Source organism: Orycteropus afer, unplaced genomic scaffold, assembly GCF_000298275.1.
Source record: "Orycteropus afer afer isolate SDZICR_OR568_19922 unplaced genomic scaffold, OryAfe1.0 scaffold00088, whole genome shotgun sequence".
Taxonomy (NCBI): domain Eukaryota; kingdom Metazoa; phylum Chordata; class Mammalia; order Tubulidentata; family Orycteropodidae; genus Orycteropus; species Orycteropus afer.
Window position 1 is genome coordinate 7032061 of NW_006921675.1, and position 26625 is coordinate 7058685.

General features: G+C 49.4%; 1 protein-coding gene across 1 annotated transcript in view; it reads right to left on the bottom strand.

The window, feature by feature from the left end:
* ACTN1 (actinin alpha 1) overlaps positions 1–26625 on the bottom strand; it is a 117218-nt gene that overhangs the window by 15579 nt on the left and 75014 nt on the right. The window contains exons 4-10 of the mRNA XM_007942313.2: positions 19864–19950; positions 17021–17108; positions 16392–16470; positions 12820–12901; positions 10258–10343; positions 2693–2785; positions 1273–1503 (exon numbers count right to left, since the gene is read on the bottom strand). Coding sequence (XP_007940504.1) covers positions 1273–1503; positions 2693–2785; positions 10258–10343; positions 12820–12901; positions 16392–16470; positions 17021–17108; positions 19864–19950 — 746 coding nt within the window. The remainder of the gene's footprint in view (positions 1–1272; positions 1504–2692; positions 2786–10257; positions 10344–12819; positions 12902–16391; positions 16471–17020; positions 17109–19863; positions 19951–26625) is intronic.

Genomic DNA, 26625 nt, shown 5'->3' on the forward strand with positions numbered 1-26625 from the left:
AACCTTATTAAATAGTATATACTTTAGAATTCCCTTAGGCACCCCGGTGGCACAGTGGTTAAGTGCTCAGCTGTCAACAGAAAAGTTGGCAGTATGAAGCCACCAGCTGCTCTGCATAAGGAAGATGTGGCTGTCTGCTTCCATAAAGATCACTCACTGCCTTGAAACCTTATGGGACAACTCTACTTAGTCCTGTGTGGTTGCCTATGAGTCAGAATCCACTCAATGGCAAAGGGTTTGGTTTTTATTTTAAGATTCCCTTAAAATAATATTCACATAAAAACACTAAAAAGATATTTAAAAAAAAAAAAAAAAAACAGACAGACAGACCAGGCCTGCTGGTCTGATAGAGGTGCTCAGATATGGCCCCTAGCCACCGTTCAGGTCTGGAACGGCACTCATTCCTATGGCTTCCAGTCAAACAACAGATGGGCATATAGGGTGAACATTTACTTCAGGTAGATACCTCCTTGGAGCAATCAATTGTGGGATAACAGAAGGGCAGTGTTTGCACAGGGAGACAGCTGGAGGGCATGGGGCGTGGGAGGAAAAGACACAAGGAAGAGTTAACTATGGGGAGGAAGTGGGAAGAGAGCTGTTACATTGTGGGGAATTGCAGTCAATGTCAGGAAACAAAAGGTGTATGAGCTGCTGTATGGAAAATGAATCTGCTCTGTAAACTTTCAAGCAAATCACAATAAAAAATTTTTTTCAAGTTAAAAAGAGTTTTTTTTTTTTTAAGTCGATTCTGGGATGGGTAATTTGTGTCATTTCGTTTCCCATTTTTTGCTCATTCCTATCTTTGAAATATCCTACAAATAAAGCCTATTATTTGTTTAAAGTAATGAAAGGGTGTTGTTTTTTTTTAAGTGCTCAAACACACTTCTATGGAAACAACAATTACCCATCTTGCTAGTGACTAGTGCCCTGTTGTGCCAGGAGGCATTTTTGTTACGAAGCTGATGAGGGCTGGGGGGGCTGGAAGGTCTGAAGCGCATGTTCAGTGGTCTGACTGCGTGGCCAGGGCAGAGGCCAGCTCAGGGCTGCCCCACACCACTGAGCAGAGTCTAGGCTCAAGCCTCATGGACCCCTGGAAAGGGGGAATCAACTTTCCATGAGGCTGAGGAGAGATAATTTCCAGAGCAGTGTATGTGGGCACAAAAGACGCCCACAGCCCATGATGCTGCATTTGACTGTGACCAGAAGTTGCTTGGGGACAGACACATCCGGGTTGGGGGCCCAGAGGGCTGGGGCTTGCCCTGCTGTGCTCACCGAGACCATCCTGCCCTCGGAGGGCATGAAGGCGGGCCGGTTGCTGAGCCGCAGCTTGGTCTGCAGCGTGTTGAAGTTGATCTCCAGTTGGCACTTCTCCTGCACCTTGGGCGGCTTGTGCAGGCGGCGGTAGTCACGGAAGTCCTCCAGCTTCTGCTGCATGGCGTGCATGGTGTTCTCTGGCACCCGGTTCTCCAGCCACGGGATGGTGCGGCGGATCCACTCCAGCAACTGGGGTGGGCAAGAGGATGCTGGGAGGGAGGGTCCTTCTCACACCGGGGAGGGGTCTCTCCTGCTGACCCCACACTCGTTCCCAACCACCCTCCTAGGGCAGCCAGGCTCCAGGGTGTTCCCTCTGTGAACCACAGGGCACGTTAACTGGCAGCCAGCACCTCTCAAACCTCCTGCTCTGCCAGGGAAGGAACCCATAAACCCGATGGGAAGATGGCTCAACTAAGAGGCACATCTCAGTTCTACATCTGGGTGCCCTACCAAGAGGCTGGGCCTGTTTGCTCATCTACACAATGGATGTGGTTAACTGCTGCTCCCTGAAGTCCTTGCCATCTGACCTTCTAGGATTCTAGAATGTGAGTCCCTGGCTCCAAAACCAGCAAGAGGCTGGCTTCTCAGGTGGAACACAGGCAGGGAAGAGCCTGGATTGTTTTCACCTGAGCTGAGGTGATGGTGGTAAAAGACATAGGAAGTGGTGATAAGAGGATAAGGAAATACATGGAATGCCTGCAAGGGGCCAGGTCCTTCCGGTGAATTAATTAATTTGAATAACCACAGGAATCCTATGAAGTTAAGTGCTGTGGTCATCATCAAGTTACAGAGGGGACACCTGAGGCACCACAAGGTTCTATGACTGGCTACGGTGACTCAGCTAGGACGGCAGAGCTGGGGTTTAAACCCAGGAGCTTGGGCTCCAGAATCTGGGCTCTGAATCACTAAGCTGCATGGCAGGTTCATCAAGAAGCCAGACTAGGCAGTTCAAGGGGCTGAACCCCTAATGTAGTCACTAGTGGAACAGCAAACCCACCAAACCAGCCTGTGGCCAGTGCTGACTTACCCAGCTTCACACCTCTCAGAACCAGACACCCCATCTCTGGTTATGTGAAAGCCATATGCAGCGGCATGCCGAGCCAGAGAGGTCTTTGAGAGCCCCTACTCAGCTCTCACTGAACAAGCGAAAAAACTGAGGTCCAGAGAGGTAAGGGATTTCCCAGGCTCAGTTTGTTGGTGTCAGAAAAACTGAAGCCCCCATCTCCCCTCTCTCTATCTCTCTATTTTCCAGAGCCCAAGCAGCCCAGGGACCACAGACTATGCATCAGGGATAAGTCTGGAGGTAAAGGCTCTAAATAACCCATTTTCTCTCAGGGCCTTGCTAGGACCAGGGCAGGAGAACCTCAGGGGTACCCACATCACTGGCCAGCTTCTCGTAATCCTCCATGAGCTGCTCGTTCTCCTGGTTGACAGCCAACACCTTGCAGATGCGGTTGGCTGCTGTCTCCGCCTGGCAACAAGACACAGAAGGTCATGATCAGCCGTGCCAAGAGCAGGGTACACAGCACACACCTGTGCCGATAAGCCCCGCCCCCCACTCCCACAGCGCCTCATGGATGGAAGGGAGCTCCTAAGGTGCTGAGTGTACAGGCCCCTTCTCTCCTCACTATCCTTTTTGACAGCCCTATGGCTGGGCCCTACAGTCAGGTGAGCCGGGCTAGAGGTCATGATGGCTGGGCCCGGGGAGAAGGCCTGAGTTTGAGGCCCATCATGCATGTTGGGAAGAAACTAACCAGTGACTGATCCACTCAGGCCTGGTGATCAGGTGAGAACATTCATGGCCAGCCTGCAGTGCCCAGTGGAGGCATTCATGGTGGAGCACGGGGCCTCAGAGGCCGGATTTGCCAGTATCTTGGAGATACAGAAATTCAATTCTGGGAGTCTCAGTGGGACCTTTGGGGATCTCAGCAGGGTTTTTGAGGCTCCCGACCAAAGCCTGATGCATTTTACAGAAAACCAAAGGACGCTGACCACACTAAGGGCTAGACCTAAGGCTCAAACCCAGCACATGGAGAAGACCCAGCAAGCCTAGCTCGGGCACCCCTGTGAACACCAAGCATGCGCCGGACCGAAGGCTGAGCAAGCAAATTCAAACAGCGAGAGGAATGAAAGGATCGGAATGACAATCGATGCAACATCACAGAAACCCCAGGGAAACACCCTGGACCCAGGAGAAGGGTGACTCTGCAGATGACAAAGGTCTCAAAGATGGGACCTCACACTAGTTGATGAGTAAGACAAAAAGGATTTCAACTGCAGCAAGATGCACTGAGGTTTAGCATAAGGCAGAAATGCCTGGGACCAAGGGGGCTTAGACTTTGGAAGGGATGACTAAGGAAGGTGTGACTGTTCTTTCCTTGAAGAACTTCTGTACCAGGAGAAACACCCACCAAATCACATGAGTATTAGTGACTGTGCTAGGATTCTCTTTAAGGCCCTTTCAAAGCAAAGTCAAGAGGCTGTGCCCTCTAGGCTGAGGGTCAGAGTGGGCTGGGATTCCACAAGGAATGGGTGACTCGAGAGTCCTCTGAAGTAGGGAGTTATATCCTTAGACCCTCTTTCCTTGCCCCTAAACTCAACTCTGTCCTAGAGATGCCACAGCCACTCCTCACACAGACTCCTGGTTGTCATGCCTCTTGAGAACCAAGTAATCATGGGGAATTCCAAGAGGCGATGTGGAGGGAAATTCCTCTCCTGAAGCCTGTCCCAGAAGACAGGCCCTGGGTAACAAGCAGGGTCATGGGTAACAAGCAGGGTCATGGGCACCAGTCTGATATGCCCATACAAGGTGGAAGGGGGTGGCGCTTGAAGGTTAGGGCCAGGGGCCAGGATGAGGCCAGAGTGCTATCCCCTCTGTACTGACACGTATTAAGAATACAGGGGCTGCCAAGTGTGCTCAGCTAGTGGCTAAGAATCCGAGAGAACCACTCACTGTAGGTAAGAAGGGGCTGCTACTGTCATTTTCAAACAAAAGGCCACCTGAATCTTGCCGTCATCTTGTTTCAGCTTAAAATCCTGGGCCCCATGGTCACAAACGTTGATCTCTGTCAATATATCAAATTGGTGGACCAAGTCAGGTCTGAGTTCTTGGGGCTTTAGGAGATGTGTCTTGGGTTCCTTGTCCATCCCACAGAGCCTGCTGATAGCTCCAGGGCCAAAAAACAAAACCAAACTCATTGTGCGGGGTTGATTCCAACTCATAGTATCCCCATGTGTTACAGAGTAGAACTGTTCCATAGGATTTTTCTGGCCATAATGTTAATGGAAGCAAACTGCCAGCCCTTTCTTCCACAGCACTGTTGAATGGGTTTGAACCACTAACCTTTAGGTTAGTCATGAGTCCAAATCATTTGCACCACCCAGGGCCAAAGAGGGGTCCTTTGGGATGCAGTCTGGGGACATTCCAGAGTGGGCCTCCTGGGGACTTTTCACAAAGACTCAACCTCTTTGCCAAGCCTGTATCTCAGGCTGGCCTCACCAGAAGCAGACTCAGACTGGAAATACGAATCATAATCCCCAGGAAATTGGCCTCTGGAAATAGAGCAGGAGCATCACGGAGCAAGAACTCTTTCTCTAGAAAAGGCGACTACTGGCCTGTTCTGCAAGCTGTGTTGGGGTTGCCTAGAGTGAGAGCCCAGATCCCACAGAGACCTTTAGGAAGTAGAGTTTCTGGAATCTTGACAGGTAGCAAGTATCCTCAGAACATGACCTATCCTTTGCTCTCATTGCCCCACTTCCTCCCCCAGGCACATAGCCTCTGCTGAAACCTGCAAGGTGATAGGTTAAACTCACTTCCACACTGGTCCCTCTATCAAAAAGGGTCAGTCACTCTCCAACCACCATCTAAGAGGTTACATGAGGGCAGCTCAGGACGTACATGTTCAAAGCCACTAGGATATAACTCCTGGAGTAGAAGAGAACAAGACTCCCTTGATGGGGGAGATGGGCCTACCCCAGTATTCCCCATGTTCAGGTTTCTAACGTTTTTCTCCCACATCTGTAAGAACCACAGACACTAAAGAGGACTTAGGAGAGAGCTAGGCAGTACCACCAAGTACACAGAGGTAACAGTGATGGTGCTAGTTCAGAAGCCAGATTTGTTCTAAAGAAAGACTGACTCAATCCCCAAGAGAAACTCAGCAACTGAAGCACCTTCCAAAGAAAAACTATCAGAGTCCTGCCTTCAGGCTATTCCTGCTAGAGGGTCCTCTGAGCTCTGAAACCAGGAGCAGAACCAGAGCTTCCAGACCTTTCTGAAGCTGCATGATGAACGATTCTGCAGCAAAAAGGCAAATGATGGCTTTCAAGTCCAAGACTTCTAGAAGTTTTTGTTAACCTTCCCTTTGTAATTTCACCTTTTCCGTGATCTACTTTAACTGTTACAAGTAGGTTTGGTTTTAAATTTAGAAGATATATTTTTAAAAGTTATGGCCTATTTATCCTTGGAATACTTAGCTACACCAAACAACACCCAAGCCAAAATACATGGTCAGTGTCAATCTACCTGGTTCAGGGACAATCTAGAGGACCAGACTCAATTAATTAAGAGGTTATCAAACATCTTGTTGTTATGTGCTGTTGAGTCAGGCCTGACTAATGGCGACCCCTCTTTGGGTTTCCCAGGCGGTATCACTACAGAAGTAGACTGCCCAACCTTCCTTCCGAGGAGTGGCTGGTGGGTTTGAACCACCAGCATTTTGGTTAGCAGTCAAGTGCCTTAGGCACTATGCTACCAGTACAGAAGTAGACTGCCCAACCTTCCTTCCGAGGTGTGGCTGGTGGGTTTGAACCACCAGCATTTTGGTTAGCAGTCAAGTGCCTTAGGCACTATGCTACCAGAGCTCCTATCAAACATCTAAATGTGGCCAAATACCACCCACAGCCCACAGATCCACCTGAATGCCATGAAGAGCTCGGTGGTGGCATTTTTAGTCAAAATTTTCCCAAAATCTAGGTAGATTTGTTGGAAGGAAGACTAGGCCATCTACTTCTGTAGAGATACCTCCTCGGAAACCCAAGGAGGGGTTGCTATGAGTTGGAACCAACTCGACAGCAGGGAGTTTTAGCTAGAATTAGCTAAGTCCTTCTTCCCACAGCTACCTACTGCTCAGTCTTCCCCTCATCCTAAATCAACAATGAGCCCTGGCTTCCTGCTAACAAGGCTCCTGGAACAGCAGGGCCCCAAGGATGGGTGTAGGCAGGGCTGGGTACACAGACACAGAGAACTGACACCTAGGGTGGCTTAGTCCCCCTGTCCAGTGGCCAGCCGCTTGGACTTTCCCTTCACTACACTCCCTGGACGAAAGCTGGGATGAAGGCAACTCAGTATGTCACATATCTTACTCTCCTGTACCTCAAATTTCTGTCATCACCTTCCTGAACAACAACGTGCCCCCTTCCCACTCACTCACTGAGCCCCTCACTTGCTAACCCCACTCAACCCTCAAATTCAAGTGTCTCCTGTACAAGAAAACCTTTCCTGTGTCCTACAGCCCTGCCCCCACTGGTTCAGGCAGCATCAAAGCGCCGATTAGACACCAGTCATTACTGGCGGCCAGATGGACCATGAGTTCCTTAAGGGCAGGACTGGTGTTTCTTTGCCTCAGCAGGAAGGCTTAGAAGAGTCCTAATAGTGAAACAGTGATTGATGAACAAAGGAATGGAGGACAACAGCACCACCTAGTCTTAAAAGCATCCAGACACATCTGCATTGGAGCAGGTTCCTGCCTTAAAGGGTTGTTTCCCAGAACCATTCCCAACAGTCCATAAACTAAACCTTGTTGCTCTCAACCCATTCTCAATCCCCTAGGGTGGGGATGGGGGCATAATGAAGAAAGAATTAGAACCAAAACCAATCTGTCAGACAGAAGTTGGAAAATCTATCATACAACCCATATGTCATATACGGTATGAGTGCACATACTGCACACACATATAACATGTGCACACACAGGTGCATACACACGTTAGACCCTGCTGCCTTTCTAGTCCCTTCATCCAAGACTTGACAAAAGGAGGACAGTAGAGGGGACAGAAGGCACTAGACATGGGCTTTGGAAGGCCTGGGCTTTGGAAGGCCTCCAACATTGGCTCCAGTCATGGACACGGTCAAGACTGGAAGACTGTCTGTGTAAGTCAGGGAAGGTCCTCCTCCCCTATCTGCTCCCACACTGCAAGGACAAGTGGAGCGTCCCCTCCCACAGGCCTGCTTAGCCCACAGCCTTAGAAGTGGTTGGGGGCAACTCTGGGCATGGTCCATGGCCCAGGAGATGAGAGGAACCTGCCACCACCCAAACCCAGCTGGTTCCCCATTATGTGACCTTGTCCTGGTGCGTGGACAAAAGGAGCATGAAATGGTTGCAACAGGGATGAGGGGAAGGGAAGAGGGCACTGGGGGAGGCAGTGTGAGATTCAGGGGGAAGCAGGCTGCCATACACACACACACACACACACACTCACTCTCGTTCTCTTTCGAGCATGTCATCAGCCAGGACATAGGGAGGGCTTCAGAGATGAGTTAAGACCAGAGTCAATGGGCATGAAGCCCAGGACAGAACCCATGAAGGAGAAAGGGAGGAAGAGGAGCAGGAGGAAAGCTAGCTGGATAGAGGGAAAGGACCACAGCAGAGAGCTCAGCCTGGCCCAGCTGTGGCCACAGGCCACTCTGAGGGGCCAGCCGAGGCAAGGAGGCAGACGCTGCTCACATCCCGGTTGAAAAGTGAGGGGTGAGAGGGGCCAAAGGAGGCCATGAAGAGAGAGCAGCAGCAGGGAATGAGGGCTGGGGGGCAAAGAAGCAGGAGGTTGGTCAGAAAGGGGGCTGAAAGGAGAAGGACAGCCTGCAGCCGGAGAGGCCAGGAAACCTGCGAAGGTGCCTCCAGACAGGGCAGCTCTCCTGTCCTCAAGCAGCATGAGTGAACCCCGGAAAGAAGGTGAGGGGGGTCCTGGGTGCCCATCCAGGCAGGGACTATGGCAGCTGCTAGCTTGTGTGGTGCCTTTGTATAATTTTTTAAAAGGCACCTTTTTCTCCAGGTACTTCTACTGGAAAGACAGTCTTACTGCCATTGGCAGGGTAATTCTAGTAATACCCCACTCTCCAATGCCTATGGTGTAAATGGCATCCTGTAGTCATGGTACCCTGGTGTGGTGCGTAACCTGCACAACCATCCATGGCAGGCCTGATTGGGAAAGATCAGAAAGGGCTGGGCTCTGAGCCTCTGGCCTAGACACCTTTCCCTGCTATGGCTGCTGGCTAAATGCAGGAGGATGACCTTGCTCAAGCAGGAAGGGGGACAGAGAAGTGAAAGGGTCTGGGGTGCTGAAGGGAACAGTCAGGAGGCAGAGCCAAGAACTGTGCTGCTAGGGATAAGGGCTCTCACTTCAGGGTCCAGGGAAGGAGCTGAGACAAGAAGCTCCTTTTCCGTCGTGGCGTCCACTCTGCCCAGTGAGTAGGGACAGAGGCAGGGGAGGCCATCCAGGGGTTGGGGCTCTCGAGCACCTTCGAGTCTCCTGGCCAAGGTTCAGACAGTGCCCTGGCTCCCTGCAAGAGGAGGAGCTCCTCAAATCCTGCCTTCCACTCCAAGGGCCACAGCCCAAAGGCTCCTGAGGGAGTGTCCATGGAGGATGGAGGAGCTGGACAGAGGGCGGCAGGGAGAGTGGGCGAGGCCGAGGGAGAGCTCACCTTCTGCGCGCCCAAGAAGGCGTGGCAGTGACATGAAACATTAGGTCACATGGCCTTCCCATCCGGCCTTAGCGTGCCCACACATCTGCACAGAGAAGGAGAAGAGGTTGAGAGGGGCAAGTACGCAGCAGCAGCACAGAACAAACCCAAACAGCCACAGTGGACAGAGAAAGGACACCAGACAGACAGACAGAGAAGAAGGGAATGCGCAGAAAGAAGAGGCAAGACGGTGCAGGGAAATAAGGTGAGCGTCATCAGAGACAGGGCAAGAGACAGGACAGGAAAGCTTGGGATAGCCAACAGGGGCAGCCGGACAAGACGTGGGAGGGGGCACTCCCATCATGCATTCCAAGACAAGTCCTCAGACTCCATGCAGGGGGACAAGTTTGTATGAGCACATGACAGTCCCACGGACTAACGCAGCTAAGGCCAAGCCTGAGGCTCTGGGTTCTGGTGGACTGGAGACTAAGCTTCCTCTGGGGTCCACACACGTGCACACTTCTGCTGCCTCAACTAAGCCTGACTTTAGCCTCAGACCTCCCGAGAAAAACTGAAGGAAGGGTACACAGCTGTCCACATTGCTCCTCCCTTCTCGTCCTGTAAGGGGTTGTGCTTATGGCTGGGGTGAGGGGAACACAGAATGACACAGGAGCGTCCCCAGGTAGGATACAGGACAAGGCATCAGTGCCCGGAGGGGCTGGACAGGTTTGCTAAGCCATGCCTGTCAGCGGGAGAAAGGAGGGGAGGCTTTAGGATGCCTTTGCAAAATAGCTAAGTGAATTCAGGAGGTATCCCCTCAGGCTGTGCAAAGGTGTCCCCACTCAGACCTGCCTCTCCAGGGGAAGCCCTGCTGCTGTCAAGCCTGTAGTTTCAGCAGAGGTAGCACAAGGGGCTCCTGCCCACTGCACCTTCCAGGCCTACAGACTACCCCCGGCCGATCTCACACACAACCCTTCCTGCTTACAACGGTCATCCGGGTCCCAGGAAGTGAACTCTTGCCCAGTTTTCTTGAAGACAGTAGAGAAGGATGAGAGAAAGTGTGGAGGATCAGGATGGGGCAGGAAGGAAAGCTAAGCAAGAACAACACACTACTGTGGAACCAGCCTCTACCTCTACCAAAGAGACCACACCATCCAGGTACCTGTCACTGGGAGAGGCGGGAGTGGGCAGGAGGGGCGGAGGGCATGGTTTAGGGTCCGGCATGAGGTGTGCGGGGTATGAAAGGAGCTGGGGGCCCCAGGTACCTTCTGGGCTCCAGAGAAGGCGTGGTAGAAGCTAGACACATAAGTCATGATGGCCTTCTCGTCTGGTCGGGCAGTTCCGACGATGTCTGCCAAGAAAAATCTAGAGTTAAGTCAGGTAGTGAACATGGATTCACCTCCAGGCCTGATGCAGAAAGCAGCTCACTGTACCACAGAATCTTCTCGCCACATGTTGAGCCTGAACGTAACCAGACTTCAGTGTCAACTTCCATTCACAGGGAAATGGGGTTAAAAGATGCCCCAAGGAAGCAAACAGGCAACCTAGCATAAGGATCACTCTGCAGGACAGCTGACTCAGTGCCTGCAACAAGTTCAATGGCAGAAGGAAGAAGAAAAGACTTAAGGAACTTAACCAAATGCCATGTTCTGAGCTTATATAGATCCCGATTAAAACCAACCATCTACAAAGTCCACTTTTGAACAACAAGAGAAATTTCATTACAAACTGGGCAGTAGATGAATCAAGGAATTCCTGTCAGTTGGTTGGGTGCGAAATGGCTACAAAAGAAAATGTCCTTTTTTTTTTTTTTTTCTCCCCCCAACACAGATCTCAGATTTTAGCTGGGAGACAGAAAATAAGGGACCCAAGTAGAATAGCATGTTTGAGAGTGAAAAAGTGCTAAGGTGAGAAATGGAAGTAGGGGGGACTGAAACGTTCCAGTGGGAGTGCTGCTGACATTTGAGATGACATAATCAGGGGAAGCTTTGCTGAGGAGCTGATGTTGATTATTTCACAAGGTCATGATGATCAAACAGGCTGAGGTATGCGGAAGGTATGCCTATGGAGATGGAGCCACTTGCCTTTGTCTTTAAAATTATGGTCGTTACCATCTACTCTGAACAAGTGCAAGGCTGTGGCCTTTCTGGTGGTTTGGGGGAAGGTTTTGCCTGTTATGTACTTCCTTAGGTCAGCCCTGGCCTGGAGCTAAGCCTCTGCTCAAATGTCACTGGGGAGGTTGGAAGGAGCACCAATAGGCATGGCCATGTGGGTGTCACTCTCCCTTGTGTTCTGAAGCCTTCGTGGTAAGGCACAGGAAGGGATCACGTTGAGGCTGGCTTTTAGCCAGAGGAGACGACAGAGGTGTCATGGAGAGCTCTTCTGGGCAGGAGGAGAGAGTGTCTGGTAAAGGCAAAAGCTAGTTTGCAGCCACAGCAGCCTGTTGACATTCAGTAGCTGTTGCGTGCCTTTTGATAACTGTCCTAGGTGTGAAAATATCCATTATTTGTAAGGTATGTATTCAAAAATATGAAAGAAAAATAATCAGATAAAGTAAGTGTGATGAAATCAAACTTAATTGTTCCATCTGCATGGTGGATTCATTATACTCATTATACTCCTTTCTGCTTTTGCGTATCTTTCAAAACGTCTTTCAAAACGTCTAGAAATGTTCTTAATGAAATTTTGAAGTAAAAAGCCATTGGTGGGCAGGAAAGCAGGGAGCAGAGGGGAAGGGAGCCTTGGTCCCCACTATAGTATCTCTTCCTGCCCCATAGCACCTTCCCAGCCCTTCCTGAGCAACCATATTCCAAAAGGGCTTGAGCAACTGGGGCCCAGGAAGGCAAAGATAAAAGACCATGGTACATCAGGATGGGGCCAAGGAACAAGGGCAGAGTACCTGGGAACAAGAAGACCTACACTGATCGCGGCCTTGAGGCAGACAGCTACCCCTTCATAGTACCCGGGACCACACACTTCCCAGGTACTCGCCCACCCTGCTCTCCCCATCAGAGATGCTCAGCTCGGTGACAGGTGCAAAGCTGGGGTTCACAGCCAGAGGAGCTGAGTTTCCAGGCTAGGGCCGCATCTCTGGTAAGGATGCTATTGTGTCAAACCCTGTACCTGCCCCTACTGAGGTGATCTGCTACAAGGTCTAAGACACAAAGGCCTTGGCAAGAACGGGAAATACTAACTGGGGCCCCATCCCTCACTACCCTGCACGAGAACCATTTCCTCTGGCTGCAATCTGCTGAGCAAGGGGGTCTGAGTTAGAAACTCAGGGTGACATCAGGGGAGTCCAGGCATGGTCCAAGTCCCCTCCTCAGAAGGAAGGAGAAGAAGGTGACCCCATGAGGTTACAGAGACCTTGCCGGTGTCCTGACCAACTGCTACCTCCAGCTCTCACTCACAGTTGGGAGTGTGGAAAGGATGCCAAGTGAAAGTCTACAAACCACCCCAGAGCTCAGGGGGTTAGGTCAGGGCACCTCTCAGACAAGAACCACCCTACACACATACACATAGTAAGCAGGACCTGGATAGTAAAGGACCACCCACCCCAGCACCTACCACCCCGATTCCAAGACAAAGATGAGCACCATCCTCAGGCAACCAAGGCGTGAAAAGCCTCAAAGCCCTTTTCAGTACTAGCTGCCACCTCTCCCTCCAAGCTTCAGGGCACTGCAGACTCTGTGGCATGTAAGCAACCCCCTGGATCCTCATACCAGGCCTTCTCTCTTTCCACCTGGTAGAGCTGGGCCCACTCTTTCTCCAACTGCCGGAAGACAGTGGGAGAGGAACTGCAGGCCCAGAAGTAGAGCCCCATTTACCTTCGGCATCCAGCATCTTGGGAATGTCCAGGTACTTTTCTGCTACGTCAAAGGCCGTGTTCAGATTTGTGAGTGGATCATCCTAGAGGGAGAAGGGAGAGTGGTTTAAGAAGGTGAGCATCACAAGTGCCCCCAATGGTCAATCACTAGAACTGGAGGGCAGAAGGACTTCCTTCCCAACAATGCCTCCCAGGAGCCAGCTCTGGATGTAGGAGGCTGGCCCTCTGGCTGTGGCTCACTGGCTGGGAGTTTAGAATGCCAGATGGCACCATTAGTCTTGCTTCTGGTTTCAGCCAGGGGGACTCAAGGTGAGTGACCTGACATCAGTTTCCCCATCTGTAACTGCAGAGTTGGAGCCCTCAAGCCCCAGGGGTGCTCACATCCCAGGGGATGTTGAAGCTTCTCCAAAGAGCCCTGACCTGTGCCTATTCCAGCCGCTCCTAACTGCTCAAGAAAGCATGGCACAGGGTTCTTCACTGAACCCCCACTCTCATCTTGGTTCCCAGGCTGGGTTGAATCAGCCCAGGACTCAGTTTCCCCATTTGCTAAAGTGAGAACTGCAGTGTAACAAAGGAACAAACAGTCATTAGAGACAATGTCAGGAGGAAAGTACTCAAAACTGAGAAGGTGGAGCCCTTCGGGGAAAGTCTGTGACAGCAGCCAAGATGATAAAAACACTGCCAAGAATGAAGGTCATATCTATCCATCCTCATGCCCCAAGTGTACACCCACCTGCTGGAATGATTCCCAGGGGGCACACAAGTGCAGGGACCTGGAGACCCCGACACCTGCCCCAAGGCACCTGGTCCTCGCCAGTGCCCCTCAGCTCTGGCAACCTCTGTGCTTCAGGAAAGCACTCACGTTCCCCTGGGACAGTCTGTGCTAGGATTTGGGCTGCAGCTAACAGTTTATTGGTGCCTTTGAATTAAAAAGGGGGAGAAATGGAGAAACGAGCAGGGGTAGGGAGAAGCAGACAGGGATAATTAAAAAGACAGAGGGGCAGAAAGAGAAGATGAAGAAGGAGCTAAGTGGATATCAAAGCGCTCTGGGCTCTCACCAAACAAATGGCTGAGGCTCCTTGAGTCTTTGGCAGGGATGAGGGGGAGTGGGGCGAGATGACTACAGAGCCATAGGCATCTTATGACTATGTAGAGGGAGAAGGGAAAGTGGTTATAAAGTGAGTGTCACGACTGCCCCCAGCGGCCAATCACCAGAACCGGGAGGCAGAAGGACTTCCTTCCTAACAATGCCTCCCAGGAGCCAGCTCTGGATGTTATTGGGATCTTATTTGGGGTTAGGAAACAGCTGTGGATTAACTGGCTGCCCCCAACCTTTGCACACCTGGACAGGGACACAGGTACATGCACACCTGTCATCAGAGTACATCAGCTGAACAGCAAGAGAAACCTGATGCCTTTAAAAGAAAACGTTAGTCACCTCCTGGATTTCCCACACAGCCCTGCTTGACTTGGCCACGCAGCTCTCAGGCAGGCCAGGGGGTTAGCAGGTTCTCAAACTCTTTTTCCCTTGCGAGGCGGCTGAGTTAGAGGGATGTCTCCCTCCCTACCCACAGTGTGCTTGCAGGGCTAGCCATGCAGCCCTCGATGTAGTCACGTGCAGGGTGGGCAGGGGCTTCTCCAGCAGCTCCTCCCTGCTCTGCAGATAAGCTCCCCCAGGAGGGCAGAGGCCTCAGCCCTGAGTTTCATGCCAGCCTAGGGCAGCTGGAGGGGATGGGGATCTGCCTCCCATCACAATCCATTCTGGGAGCTGACCCACCCTCATCCCCCAAAGGGTAGACCTGACACCAACATGAGTTGCCAGAACACGTCCTACACGGGCAACATCAAGCCAAGCAGGAGAGGCCCTTCTTGAGGTGGGGTGGGAAGTCTTCCCTGAATTCTGTGTTCTCCCAATGTCAGGTGAAGTGGAGAAACACGATGCCAGTCATTTCTAGAAGCTCACTTGCCAAGAGATCTGGGTAGACAGGCAACATTCCAACTTGACTCCAGAGCCCTCTCCCAAGGTACCCCAGCTACATGGCCCCTTGACACTGGGAAGGGCTAAGAGGGAATTCAGTGAGGGTGGTCAGAATGGTCTGGGGAAGGCCTCTTGTTATGGACCGAATTGTGCCCTCAGGAAACCATCATTCTGAAGTCCTGACTGCTGTACCTGTCAATGTTATGTTAATGAGGTTACACTGGAGAAGGGGAGGTCCTAAACTTAATCCCTTCTGATTAAACCAAGACACCAAACCCACTGCCATCAGGTCAATTCTGACATAGCAACCCCCACTGATCTCCAAGGCAGTCAATCTTTACAGAAGTAGACTGCCCTATCTTCCTTCCATGGAGCACTTGGTGAGTTTGAACCACCAACCTTCTGGTGAACAGTCAAATGCCTCAGGCACTGTGCTACCAGAGCTCCTTCCCTTCTGAGTAGTGTCTTCTAAAAAGGGCTAAGACACACAGGGGAAGACACCATAGATCCATCTATGAGCAGCAAAGGAACACCAAAGATTGTCTGCAGTTACTGGAAACTGGAGAGTGGCTCACATAAACAATCGACATGGCAGAGACCCTAATTTGAACTTTTAGCCTCCAGAACTGTGAGAAATAAATGTCTGTTCTTCAAAGCTACCCCCTTGTGATATTTTTCCGTTTGTTTGTTACAGCAGCACTAGGAAACTAAGCTACCTCTCCATGGTCTAGGCTGCTGTCCTGTAACAAGCCCAGACACCAAGAAGCACTAGGAGGCTAAATCCACAGCTCTCACCTCATCTGCCCCCTCAAAGCACACATGCACCCATGTTCAAGAAAAGCCACCAGCAACCTCATGCCAGAGGCATAAATGAAATCAATCAAACAACAAAAGAGGTGCTGTCAACTCAGCTCTGACCCATGGCAACCTGATGTGTGTCAGAGCAGAACCGTGCACCCCCCAGGATTTCCAATGGCTGATTTTTCAGAGGTGTACCACCAGGCCTTTCTTCCGAGCCACCTCTGGGTGGGCTCAAACCGCCAACCTTCTGGTCACCAGCTGAAGTCTTAACCATCTGTACCACCCAGGGACTCCAAATGGAATCTAACAGAAAACCATGCAGCCAAACTCCAAGGAGGGAAACCAAACACTTGGTAGAGTAACTGTCCAGGACTACAAAGCAAGTCAAGGAAAAAGGAGGGGATAAAATGCCTCTTAAAATAAGTCATATTATAAATTATGAAAGTAATACATCCACTTTACAAAACCCAGAAAAATGCCACTTATTATCTCATCATCCTAACGAGACTGCTTCCAACTCTGTGGACCTTCTTCCAGTTGGGGATGTGTGTCTACAGATGCATGCATTATGCACATACAGTAATGAATTAGCCCTAATGGGAAAGACTCACCTCTGTTCTGGCTAAAAAGTGATTTTCTGCTTATTGCTAATGGGGCTCTGTGTCCCAGGCTAGGCTGAGGAGACTAAGACCCCTCAGGCTAAGCCATAGGCTCACCCCTGACCTTTCCCTGCCAACCCACCAGGGACCAGTGGGGCCAGAAGGTGACATTGGGTGTTGTGCGAGCACACGTACCTTCCGAAGCTTGCCATAGTCAATCAGCTCAGGCCGGTGTCGGTGAATCAAGGCACAGAAGCCAAGGCCATCCTTCCAGCTGCCCAGGGGAGAGAAGGTGGGCAAGCTAGTGAGAGACCAAACTGGCAGCACAGGGCAGGGGCCTCTCAGGGGCCTGGAGGGTTCCATCATCGCATCCCCTCAATGTGTTACCACTGAGCACTAACTACGGGCAATGCACTAAGCAGGGGTCCTTTTGCTTCCAGAGATGAGGTGTTAGGGGACACAGATGGGAAAGGACATCTCTTCCTGCCACAACCCTAGGCACTGGGGTTGAGACTATGTTGGGGCTTGGAAGTTGGAATAAACTCGCCACATCCAATTCCACTCCCAACCATGGTCTGTGAACCACAGTTGGAACTTCCCAGATACTTTTTGTGGGCTCTTCCCCATAGCATGAGCATGAACCAATGATGTATCGACAGTGCTTTGGGCTGCAGGGGTACGGTTCTAATGGACAGTGACACCTACTTCACCCCACAGCAGCCTCTGCGTGCTCTAGAGCTAAGACTGACACAGTAATGGGGACTGGCAGCCCCTAGGACAGACAGCCAGGTTCTGCAGGAGCCCCTTGGCCCCTGGCCACTTACCTTATGTGGAAGTTCTGGATGTTGACGTTTTTGTAAGGGGCCGTCTTTCTCTGACACCACAGGAGCAGCCCTTCCTTTGCCGAGGTCTCTGTAGGGGAGGGGTGGGCCGAGAGGTCACTTAAGGAGTGTGGGCACACGAAGCCCCACTGAGCCCACAGGGCCCTACGCTGTCACCCGCGGGTCCACACAGGAGGCTCTGCTGCTAAGGAATGAAGACGCCACAGCCATCAAGACTATTTCCTCAACAAAGTTTGAAACGTTATTTGAGAAACAGGAAAACAAACTAGGACGCTTCCAGAAAGCGAAACACAGTTAAATTCTGAGCATATGACCTTTCAAACTTTCAGAATGCCTCCCTCATCCCCTTCATTAATGACACAGTGGGGACACAAAGTCAGTCAGCAACCTATGTCAGGTCGCCATGTTGGGGTTCATAGAAAGTCCAGGAATCTCCAGCAAGGGGCTCCTGCATCCTGAGAACACACACAGCAGTTTGAGGAAAAAGTGAAGGCCTCCCTATTAAATTTTCATCTAAAAATCAGTTTTCCTTATACTTTATATAGGGATTGTGGTATGGATGGTAAGGTAGCATCTGAGGGGATGAGGGCTTTCCCCAGAAGGGCTGCACACGGCACCTCCCTCAAGAGTTCATGACCCTGAACTGCAGGTTATGGCTTCCGGTGAAGTGGGTTCAGACTTTCAGCTCACAAAACAGAGTGTAAACAATTCTCGCCAAGATAATATAACAATTCAAGCCTAAGCAAACAATTAAAAATATAAATATACAAAGCTACCACTTCTACTTTTAGTTCACGAGTCTCCTCAGCTACATTACAAAATCAGCTATCACTGTAAAACAAAGAGGGTTTAATCAGAGCTGACAGGAAATCAGCCCAAAAGAACCAAAATTGTCAAGGAGGCTATTTGAAAAACAAATTCAGACCCATTAGCATTAACAAGAACCCTGTCCTAAGGGGCTACAGTGGGCCTTTTCAGCAACTTCTGCCATAAATACCATGTATCTTTAACCTGGACTTGAATCTTCATATTGCTGTACCCCAAAGCCATAACTAAGACTTCCCTAAAAAAGAAATTTAATCCACGTTCTCATTTAAAAATGACTTTGTATAAAAATATTTCAAAGATTTCCGTGCCATCGAAATGAAGAAAAAATATTTTTAAAATATTATTTGATCTCCATCTCATGTTCTAAGAATTTGTTTGGGCGTATGTGTTTTATAACATGTATGTTGTTGTTAGGTGCTATCAAGTCAATTCCTACTCACACACTGATCCCTCAGGACAGAGCAGAACTGCCCCATAGAGTTTTCTACGCTCTGGTAGCATAGTGCCTAAGGCATTTGACTGCTAACCAGAAGGTTGGAGGTTCAAACCCACCAGCCACTCCTCAGAAAGAAGGTTGGGCAATCTACTTCCATAGTGATACTGCCTCGGAAACCCAAGAAGGGGCCACCACAAATCAGGTCTGACTCGACGGCACACAACAACAACAACAACAACAACAACAACAACAACAACAATCTTAATAGCAGCTGATCACCAGGTCTTTTCTTCCATAGAGCCATTGGGTGTGTATGAACTGCCAACCTTTTGCTTAGCAGCCAAGTACTTAATCAGTGCTCCCCCAAGGCTCCTTATAATGTATATGGCAATACATCAATATAGTTTAACAAAATACAAAGCTCAAAAACAGATGAGGTACATAAGCAAACTGAGGTACATACATACATACAATAGAATATTATGCAGCCAAAGATAAATGAAATTGTGATACATGCGTGGATGAACCCTGAAAATATTAAGGTGAGTGAAATAAGTCAGTCATAAAAGAGCAAGTATTATATGATCCTGCTTATATGAAATGAATAGAATAGGTAATTACATAGAATCCAAAGTTTATTAGTAGTTATCATGGTTGCAAGGGAGAGAGAAAAAGGGAGTCATTGCATAGAGGCACTGAGTTTCTGTTAAGAGTGACGGAAAAACTTGGAGACAGTAGTGATAGTTACACGCATGATTAATGTCATTAATGCCACCGAGTTGTATGTGTAAAACAATGTTGAGATGGCAAATGTTCTGTTATATTTATTTTTTACCACAATGAACAAATTAAAAATTAAATGTTGTTTTTGTTGTTGTTGTTATGTGCCGTCGAGTCAGCCCCGACTCATAGTGACCCCTCCCCTTGGGTTTCCGAGGCGGTATCACTACGGAAGTAGGATTGCCCAACCTTCCTTTCGAGGAGTGGCTGGTGGGTTTGAACCGCCAGCCTTCTGGTAGCAGTCAAGTGCCTTAGGAACTAAAAATTAAATAAAAATAAAAATTTGTATTTTAACTTATATTCAGAAAAATAACGTTTATAAAGAGATCACTCCCCTGGACTATGGTGACCTCTTGTAAACCTGCCAAGTGCCCACCAGAGGGCACTATGGGAGCAAAGTGAAGGACCTGGGGTCCACTCTCTCCTAGCATCTGGTATTTCCCTGCACTTTCTGGTTAATAACCTGAGAGTCTGTTGGTGTTCACCAGAGAAAGGGTTCCCAATATACAGCAGCCTTCCTGGGTGTTCCCAAAACAGGAGTTTCCCTGGGGCCAATGTGCCTGTGAGAACCAGCACCCCAAACAGTTCTTAGTTCTCTGTACAGACTGGGATGGAGGGCAAATGTCCAAAACTAGGTCAGAAGCCTAGCATGATCCATAACCAAAGGTCTATCACCCCAACTAGGGGCTCTCCAGGCTGAGCCCTGAGTGGAAGAGGAGAGAATGAAGGGCAGGGAGAGGTGTGAGCACTGGGAAGGAATGGGACAAAGCGGAGGACCCACCTTCCACGGAAATGTCCTGGATGGCAAAGCGGAGGATGATGGTCCAAATCATGCCCAGGGTCATCTTCACGTTCCCATCCACGATTTCTAGGAAACACCAACAATGTGTGTTACGGTGGGTTTTAGTAGGGACACGTTCAACCTCCCGAGTGCTCACACCGCACCATGCAGCGTTCAACCTTCCCTGAGCGCTCACACCGCACCACGCACCACGCTGGGAATCAAAGATGGCACAGCTCTACCTGTGGAGAGAAATAATCATGTTTTTAGAAGTAAATGAAAGAAAATAAGTTATTTACACAGGATCAACTTCTCTTAAGGGTGATGGAAAAATTCAGGAATGATGATGGATGAACAACACGATGAACAAATTTATTATCACTCAACATGTGAACATGTGAAGAGTGTTGAAATGGCAAATATTTTGCTATCTATATATCACTACAATAAAAATAAGTTGATTAAAATAAAGTGTCACTGGTGCCAGGAGAGAAGTCTGTTTGAGGTTGTCCTGGGTGTGCATGGAGGATTTGGTCAATTGAGCTTAGCAACGAATGGTAAGGGGCTTCAGAGAAGGGGAATCTTAAAACCTGAACGATGCTCACCAGCCAGACTGAGAGTGGGGAAGTGTCTAAGCCCTCACAGGTGTTCAGGCTACCCTGGAGCAGAGGGTCTCTGCAATCGCAAAGGAGCCGTCCACACACCAAAAGGCAGCGCAACAGAAAGTAATAAACTCAACACTGTTTTTATAAACTGCCATCTTGAATGATCCACTGACTCACAAACCAACCTTATACTGTCATTAACTGAACATTAAAATAGATATTGAAAAAAACAGTCAGCTTTAAGATCATGACTAAGATATCCTACTTTGTTCAAACTGACCAATACACGTTTTAGACTTTCAAAAGCTACAAGTTCCATTAAGTAATTTTTTTTTAATCGGTTTTTCTCTACCAGGTCTAGAGGCAGGGAATACAAACAGAAATAAGCCTTTAAGGAGCTTAACATATTGGGCTATTTATGGTCTTGGTGGCTGAACAAGCGACACTCAAATGTTGACGTGTTGACACCTTACCCTCACCTGCTTCTAGACCAGGAGATGGTAACCTGGCCCTGTGGTAAGGCCAGGGGAGGAAGGCATTCAAAGACTATCTTATTTTTTCGACACGAGACCAAATGTAACTCTTATTGCTGACAATTGTTAAATCTCCCTCCCATAAGCCCAGACACCAGAGAGGCACAAACCCACCCATATCCAAGGGCTGGGCTGGAGAGACACAGGGAGCTACAGCAGCATGCAACCATATTTGTTAACAAGTAAAACAGATGCCGGCACATTGCAGAACATGGATGGTGGTGGAGGTGGTGCAGAATCTTCTGTGAAATGGCATCTCACAAAGGTTTGCCATTTTATTTGCGACTTTCTTAACATCTCTAATGTTTAAAGAGTTTATATACATTAGGAAGAAAAGTCTCAAACCTCAACAGATAAATAGGCAAAAGTCATGAAATACAAATAGTCAACTCTTAAGACTGTTCAAACTTACTTGTAATCAAAGAAATATTATTTTCCCAGCTTTTAAATTAGCAAAGTTAAACACACACACACACACAATCTCTTTTGATGCTCACCAAGTCACCATACCACAGCCAGAAGTGCCCATTAGCTAAAAATTAGAAGAAAAAAATAAATAAAAACTTTTCAACAATTTGACAGTAAAATTCTTTCTTTAGGACTCAGCCAACACACAGCACATTTTCTCTACAAAGGTGCTTGTTGTGTCATTACTTATCACAGCCCCAAATTGGAACCTGTGGGGATGCATAGTGTAGTCTCTCCAGACTGAGTAAACCCCAGACCTCATTACCCCTCTGCTCAAAGCCTCCATGGCTTCCACCTCACTCAGAGTCAAGGCCAGTGAGTGACCAGTAAGGCCCTCGTGGTCTGGCCAGCTGGGCCTCTCAATCTCCCCTCCAGTCCTTCAGTCACACTTGCCTCCCCAGGCGTCCACGTGGCTCCTCCCTTTTCTCCCTCCAATCTCCACTCACACGTCTTCTCACCACAACCTACTTCACCTATCCCATCTCACTCCCTGCTTTATTTTTCTCCGTCTGACACACGCATTTGTGTATTGTCTCTCTCCCACTTCCTGAACGTAAGCTCCAGGAGGGTAAGGATGTTTTTCCTTTTTGATCACTGCTTTGAGCGCTGGCGTGTTAGGGCTCTACGCTGCTTGGAGCCCAGCACAGCACCTGGCAGGGAAGGCCCTCCTTCATCAATATTTGTTGAACAAATGAATTAACTGAGGCCCTCACAGAGCAGGGACCTGCAGGTGGGTGAATGGCACAGTCACACAGGACCGTTGTTGGCGCCCACTGTGAATGTAAATGGCACTTAGTGCCCTCCAGGGCAGGACCCAGGTGTGGGATCAAGCACAGCTTTGTCAATCAACAGACTACTCACCCAGCCATTAACAATTACGTTCATAAGGTTTAATGACTTCATAAAATCTTTAAAATACAAGAATTGAAAAGAACAGGTATGGAACTGTATGTTCAGCATCTCAGATATGAGGAAAAATTTTGTTCGAGCCTAGAAGAGGCTCCCACCACCTGTCCATCAGTTTGCAGTATGGTGGTGGCTTGGGTGTTGCTGCAATGTTGGAAGCTATGTCACTGGTACAAATACCAGCAGAGTCACTCATGGAGGACAGGTTTCAGAAGGGCTTCCAGACTAAGAAAGATGAGGAAGAATGGCCTAGCAATCTACCTGCTTACAAAATCCAGCCAATGAAAACCCAGCGGATTACAGAAGAATCCCGTCCAATGCAGGCCTGGAAGATGGGCACCCAGGCTGGAAGGCACCCAAAACACACAGTGGCAGCAAAAATGGATCCAAGCAAGCCAACAATCATGAAGATGGCACAGGCCCGGGCAACACTTCACTGTGTTGGGAATGGTGTCTGCTACGAGTGGGAGCTGACTCCAACAATGGCAGCTAACAACAGAAGAGCCGTGGGGGAAATCCTGCAGCTTGGCCTTTCGAGGAGAATGGAGACTGCAGCACAGGCTGTGCTCTGCCCCAGCCCGTGTCCCTCCCACACACCCCACTCTGTGAAGGCCACATACCTGGGCCTCCCACTGGCCTTGAGCTTGGTGCCGACAGATCTGCCCTCACTGAAGGCCCTCCAGCACTAAGCAGACAGCGTATTTTTTTGGTCTTTCCTACTTACGCCTCTCTCCATTCCCCAAAACCACCCAGGGAGTTTTACTTACTGCATTCCCATCCATACCAAAGCAGCAGCTCCACTCCAGAAAACAGAGGGGCCACGTATGGGCAAAGAGATTGGGGTGTATTCAATTAATACTCCATGCACTGTCCCTCAAGCCCCAAGTTTAACCCAACTCCCCATCCTGCCCTCAGAGCCAACCCTCCCAGACAATATGGGGAATGGCAGACCCTTTTCCCAGGTGTCTCCACGTTTGGAACAGGAAGGGCCCCATTTCACAGACACTGTCGTATCAGGGGCCGCCTGGAACAAAAGGAGAAACTCAAGTCCACACTTGGCCCAGGAGTGTGTGGTAACAGATGAATGACGTCTGCAGCAGGTGTGGGAAGGGGTGTGGCACCCAGGACACATGTCTGCTGCAGAGCTGTTTCCATTCAGGGTTTCCTTCTTCCCCCTCCTCCAGATATAGCCGTCTGCCCACTGTTCATGTGGGGGAATGAATGACATGCTGAAGGAATTCAGTGTGACAGACATTGGAACCCTGGGGCACCGTCTCCCACACCAACACACCAGCTACTGTCCTTACCACCCCCTCCCTCTTGCAGACAGGTGCAGAGACACTGAGACCACCTCCAGGATCTAGGCAACCAAAAGCCATCAAGCTTTCCCTACCAAAGGTCTCAGCTCTCCTCCCCTGGGCAAGCCCCGGCCATTCCTCCAGGCCAAGTCTCAATTCTATGAGCCAGGGAGCCTCCTCAAGGGCAATAACACCACTCTAGAGGCAAGTGTGGTAGAAGAAACTTGATAGGCTCATTCTAACCAATCCCTGATGCATGCATGTTTCTTGTCTCCAGCCTCATCTGAACACCTTCAGAGACAGGGAACTAACTCATCGACCTCCCCAGATCACCCATTGCATTCCCTGAGGTTCTGCATGTTACCATAACCTGTCTGTCTATGAGGTCTCCCTGGGCCTGGGCCTGCCCAATTGGAAAGAGTCTAGACTTTCCAAGGTCTGAAGGTCTTGCACCGCCACCGACCTCTAGCAGCTCAGGATGTTCCTCAGTGAGGAGGGGCAAACGGCACCCCGGCTCCGCTACAACAGCTCCATTTAGGTCATCCATCCACTCCACTGCCTTTATTTTGTCGTTTATAGCCGTAAGCCACATTTCATTAACACACACAACCCATTTGGTGCTTCATCTCATTTCCTGGCTCAGCAGAGCAGCCACCTGGCCTCATCTATGTGCTCTGCTGTAAGCAGGGTCGGTTACTTCAATCCAGGAAGCCTCAGCTAAAAGCACTGGCTCCCTAGGGGTGGCAGGAAGGTAAAGAATATCTGATTTTAAAGAAGTCTTTAAAAACTCTTTAAAGAAGCTTGGCCTTGGGTTACAGACACTGGAAAACTGTGTCTAGCTAGGGAAAGTGACTTCCCTGTGTATCAAACCAGAAAAAACAAACCCACTGCCATTGAGTCAATTCTGATTCATAGCAACCTCTACTTGGTTTTCAAGGATGTAAATCTTCACGGGATTGCCTCATCTTCCTCCCATGGAGTAGCTGGTGGGTTTGAACCGCTGACCATCTGGTTAGCAGACAAATGCCTTACCCACTACGCCACCAGAGCTCCTTTCCCTGTTTATCAGAGGTAGTTATTTCAGAGTCAATGCCAGAGTCTGTCTTTGCTCCTCCCCACTCTGCCAAGGCAAACACAGCCAATCTAACCAACCATTTAAAGCTGAGGCAAGTTAAGATATGAAAGTGAAGTGACCTGGATGTGTGGCCTCGGGACCATGGTCACAGGGGACATCAAGCACAATTAGCATAACATACTACACAAAAACACTGCTCTACATCCTACTTTGGTGAGTAGTGACTGGGGTCTTAAAAGCTTGCAAGCAGCCATCTAGATGCAACGGTGGGTCATTCCTTGTCCAGAGCAAAGAAGAATGAAGAGAACTAAAGATGCATGGAAACAACTAGTCCAATGCAATCCTCAGCCTATATGACCATGAGATCAGAAGAACTAGATGGTGCCCAGCTACTACTTTCAACCACTTGGAGGGGAATCAGTGTAGGAGATCCTGGATCAAGTGGGAGAACAATGTGGAACAAAATTCAAAATCATAAAAAAAAGACCAGGCTTGCTGGTCTGATAGAGCCTAGTAAGGCCCCTAGTTACCCTTCAGGTCTAGAACTGAACTCACTCCTATAGCTTCCAGTCAAACAGTAGACAGGTATATGGGGTGAACATTTCTATCAGGCAGATAAACTCCTAGGTGCTATCAATCAGTTGCAGGAAAACAGAAGGGCAGTGTTTGCACAGGAAGACAGCTCTGGGGGTGGGAGTACGTTGGAGGGAAAAAAAAAAAAAAAAAAAAAAGGAAGTGAAGTGGCCTGAGTGCTGACCTAGGGCCCTGCCAGGGGCAACAGCTATGCCTAGTACTGATGGGAAGTCGAGCCCAGGTGCCTGGGTTTAAACCTGTGTTCAACTGTACCACACTCTTTCACTTCAGCAGCTTTCCTGAACCTCAATTTCCTTCAATGTAAAATGTACCTGGCACATGTTAATTAGGACAAAAGGAGAAAAATCCATGTAAAGCAGCCTGTCTAGCAGTACTTGGGTACTCAAAGGGTTAAAGTTTTTTTTTTTTTTAGTTAGTTGCTCAATTTTTCTTTCTAAAAAATCTGGGTTTCTGGCTTTGTTTTAAAAATTGGAAGATTCAGCAACACTGGCCTTATAGTTGCACAGGGCAACAACTAAGTAGATCTGTGTGGTAGCTCTGGTCGTGTAGTGGTTAAGACATCTGGCTGCTAACCAGAAGGTCAGTGGTTCAAACCCATGAGCTGTTCTGCAGGAGGAAGATGAGGCAACCTACTTCCATAAGGATTTATAGCCTTGGAAACCCAATGGGGGTCACTATGAGTCAGAATCGAGTCAATGGCAGTGGGTTTGGTTTGGTTTCTGATTATGTGCTGGCTATTCCCTGGGTGGTACAAATAGTGCTTGACTGCTAACTGAAAGGTCACTGGTTCTAGTTCACCCATATATGCCTTGGAAGAAAGGCCTGGCAATCTAATTCTGAAAAATCAATCACTAAACCCCCATGCACGGAGCACAGTTCTGCTCTGACACACATGGGGTCACCATGGGTCAGAATCGACTGGATGGCAACTGGCTGGCTTTTAGCTATGTGGTGGCTGCCTCACACTTAGGCTCTGCAAGGCCTCAGACCAGGCTCTACCTCCCCCATCCAGTGTTCACACACCCTCTCCAGCCACAGAATTCTCCACATCAGGTAACGAAGGACAGTCAGGCCTGTGATGAGAGAGGCAGCCTTCCACACACAGCAGGGTTCAGCTGGAGGAGGCGTGCAGAGGTGAGGAGCAGCAACCAGGGAGAGCAAACTTTGGGTTTAGAGCAGTGGGACAGGTGGGGACTCGCAAGGCCCTGGTGACATAGGGGCCTGGTGGTCAGGGCAGAAAGGGCGGAGGGAACCAGGAGGGCAGAAAGTCAGCCTCCGCAGGG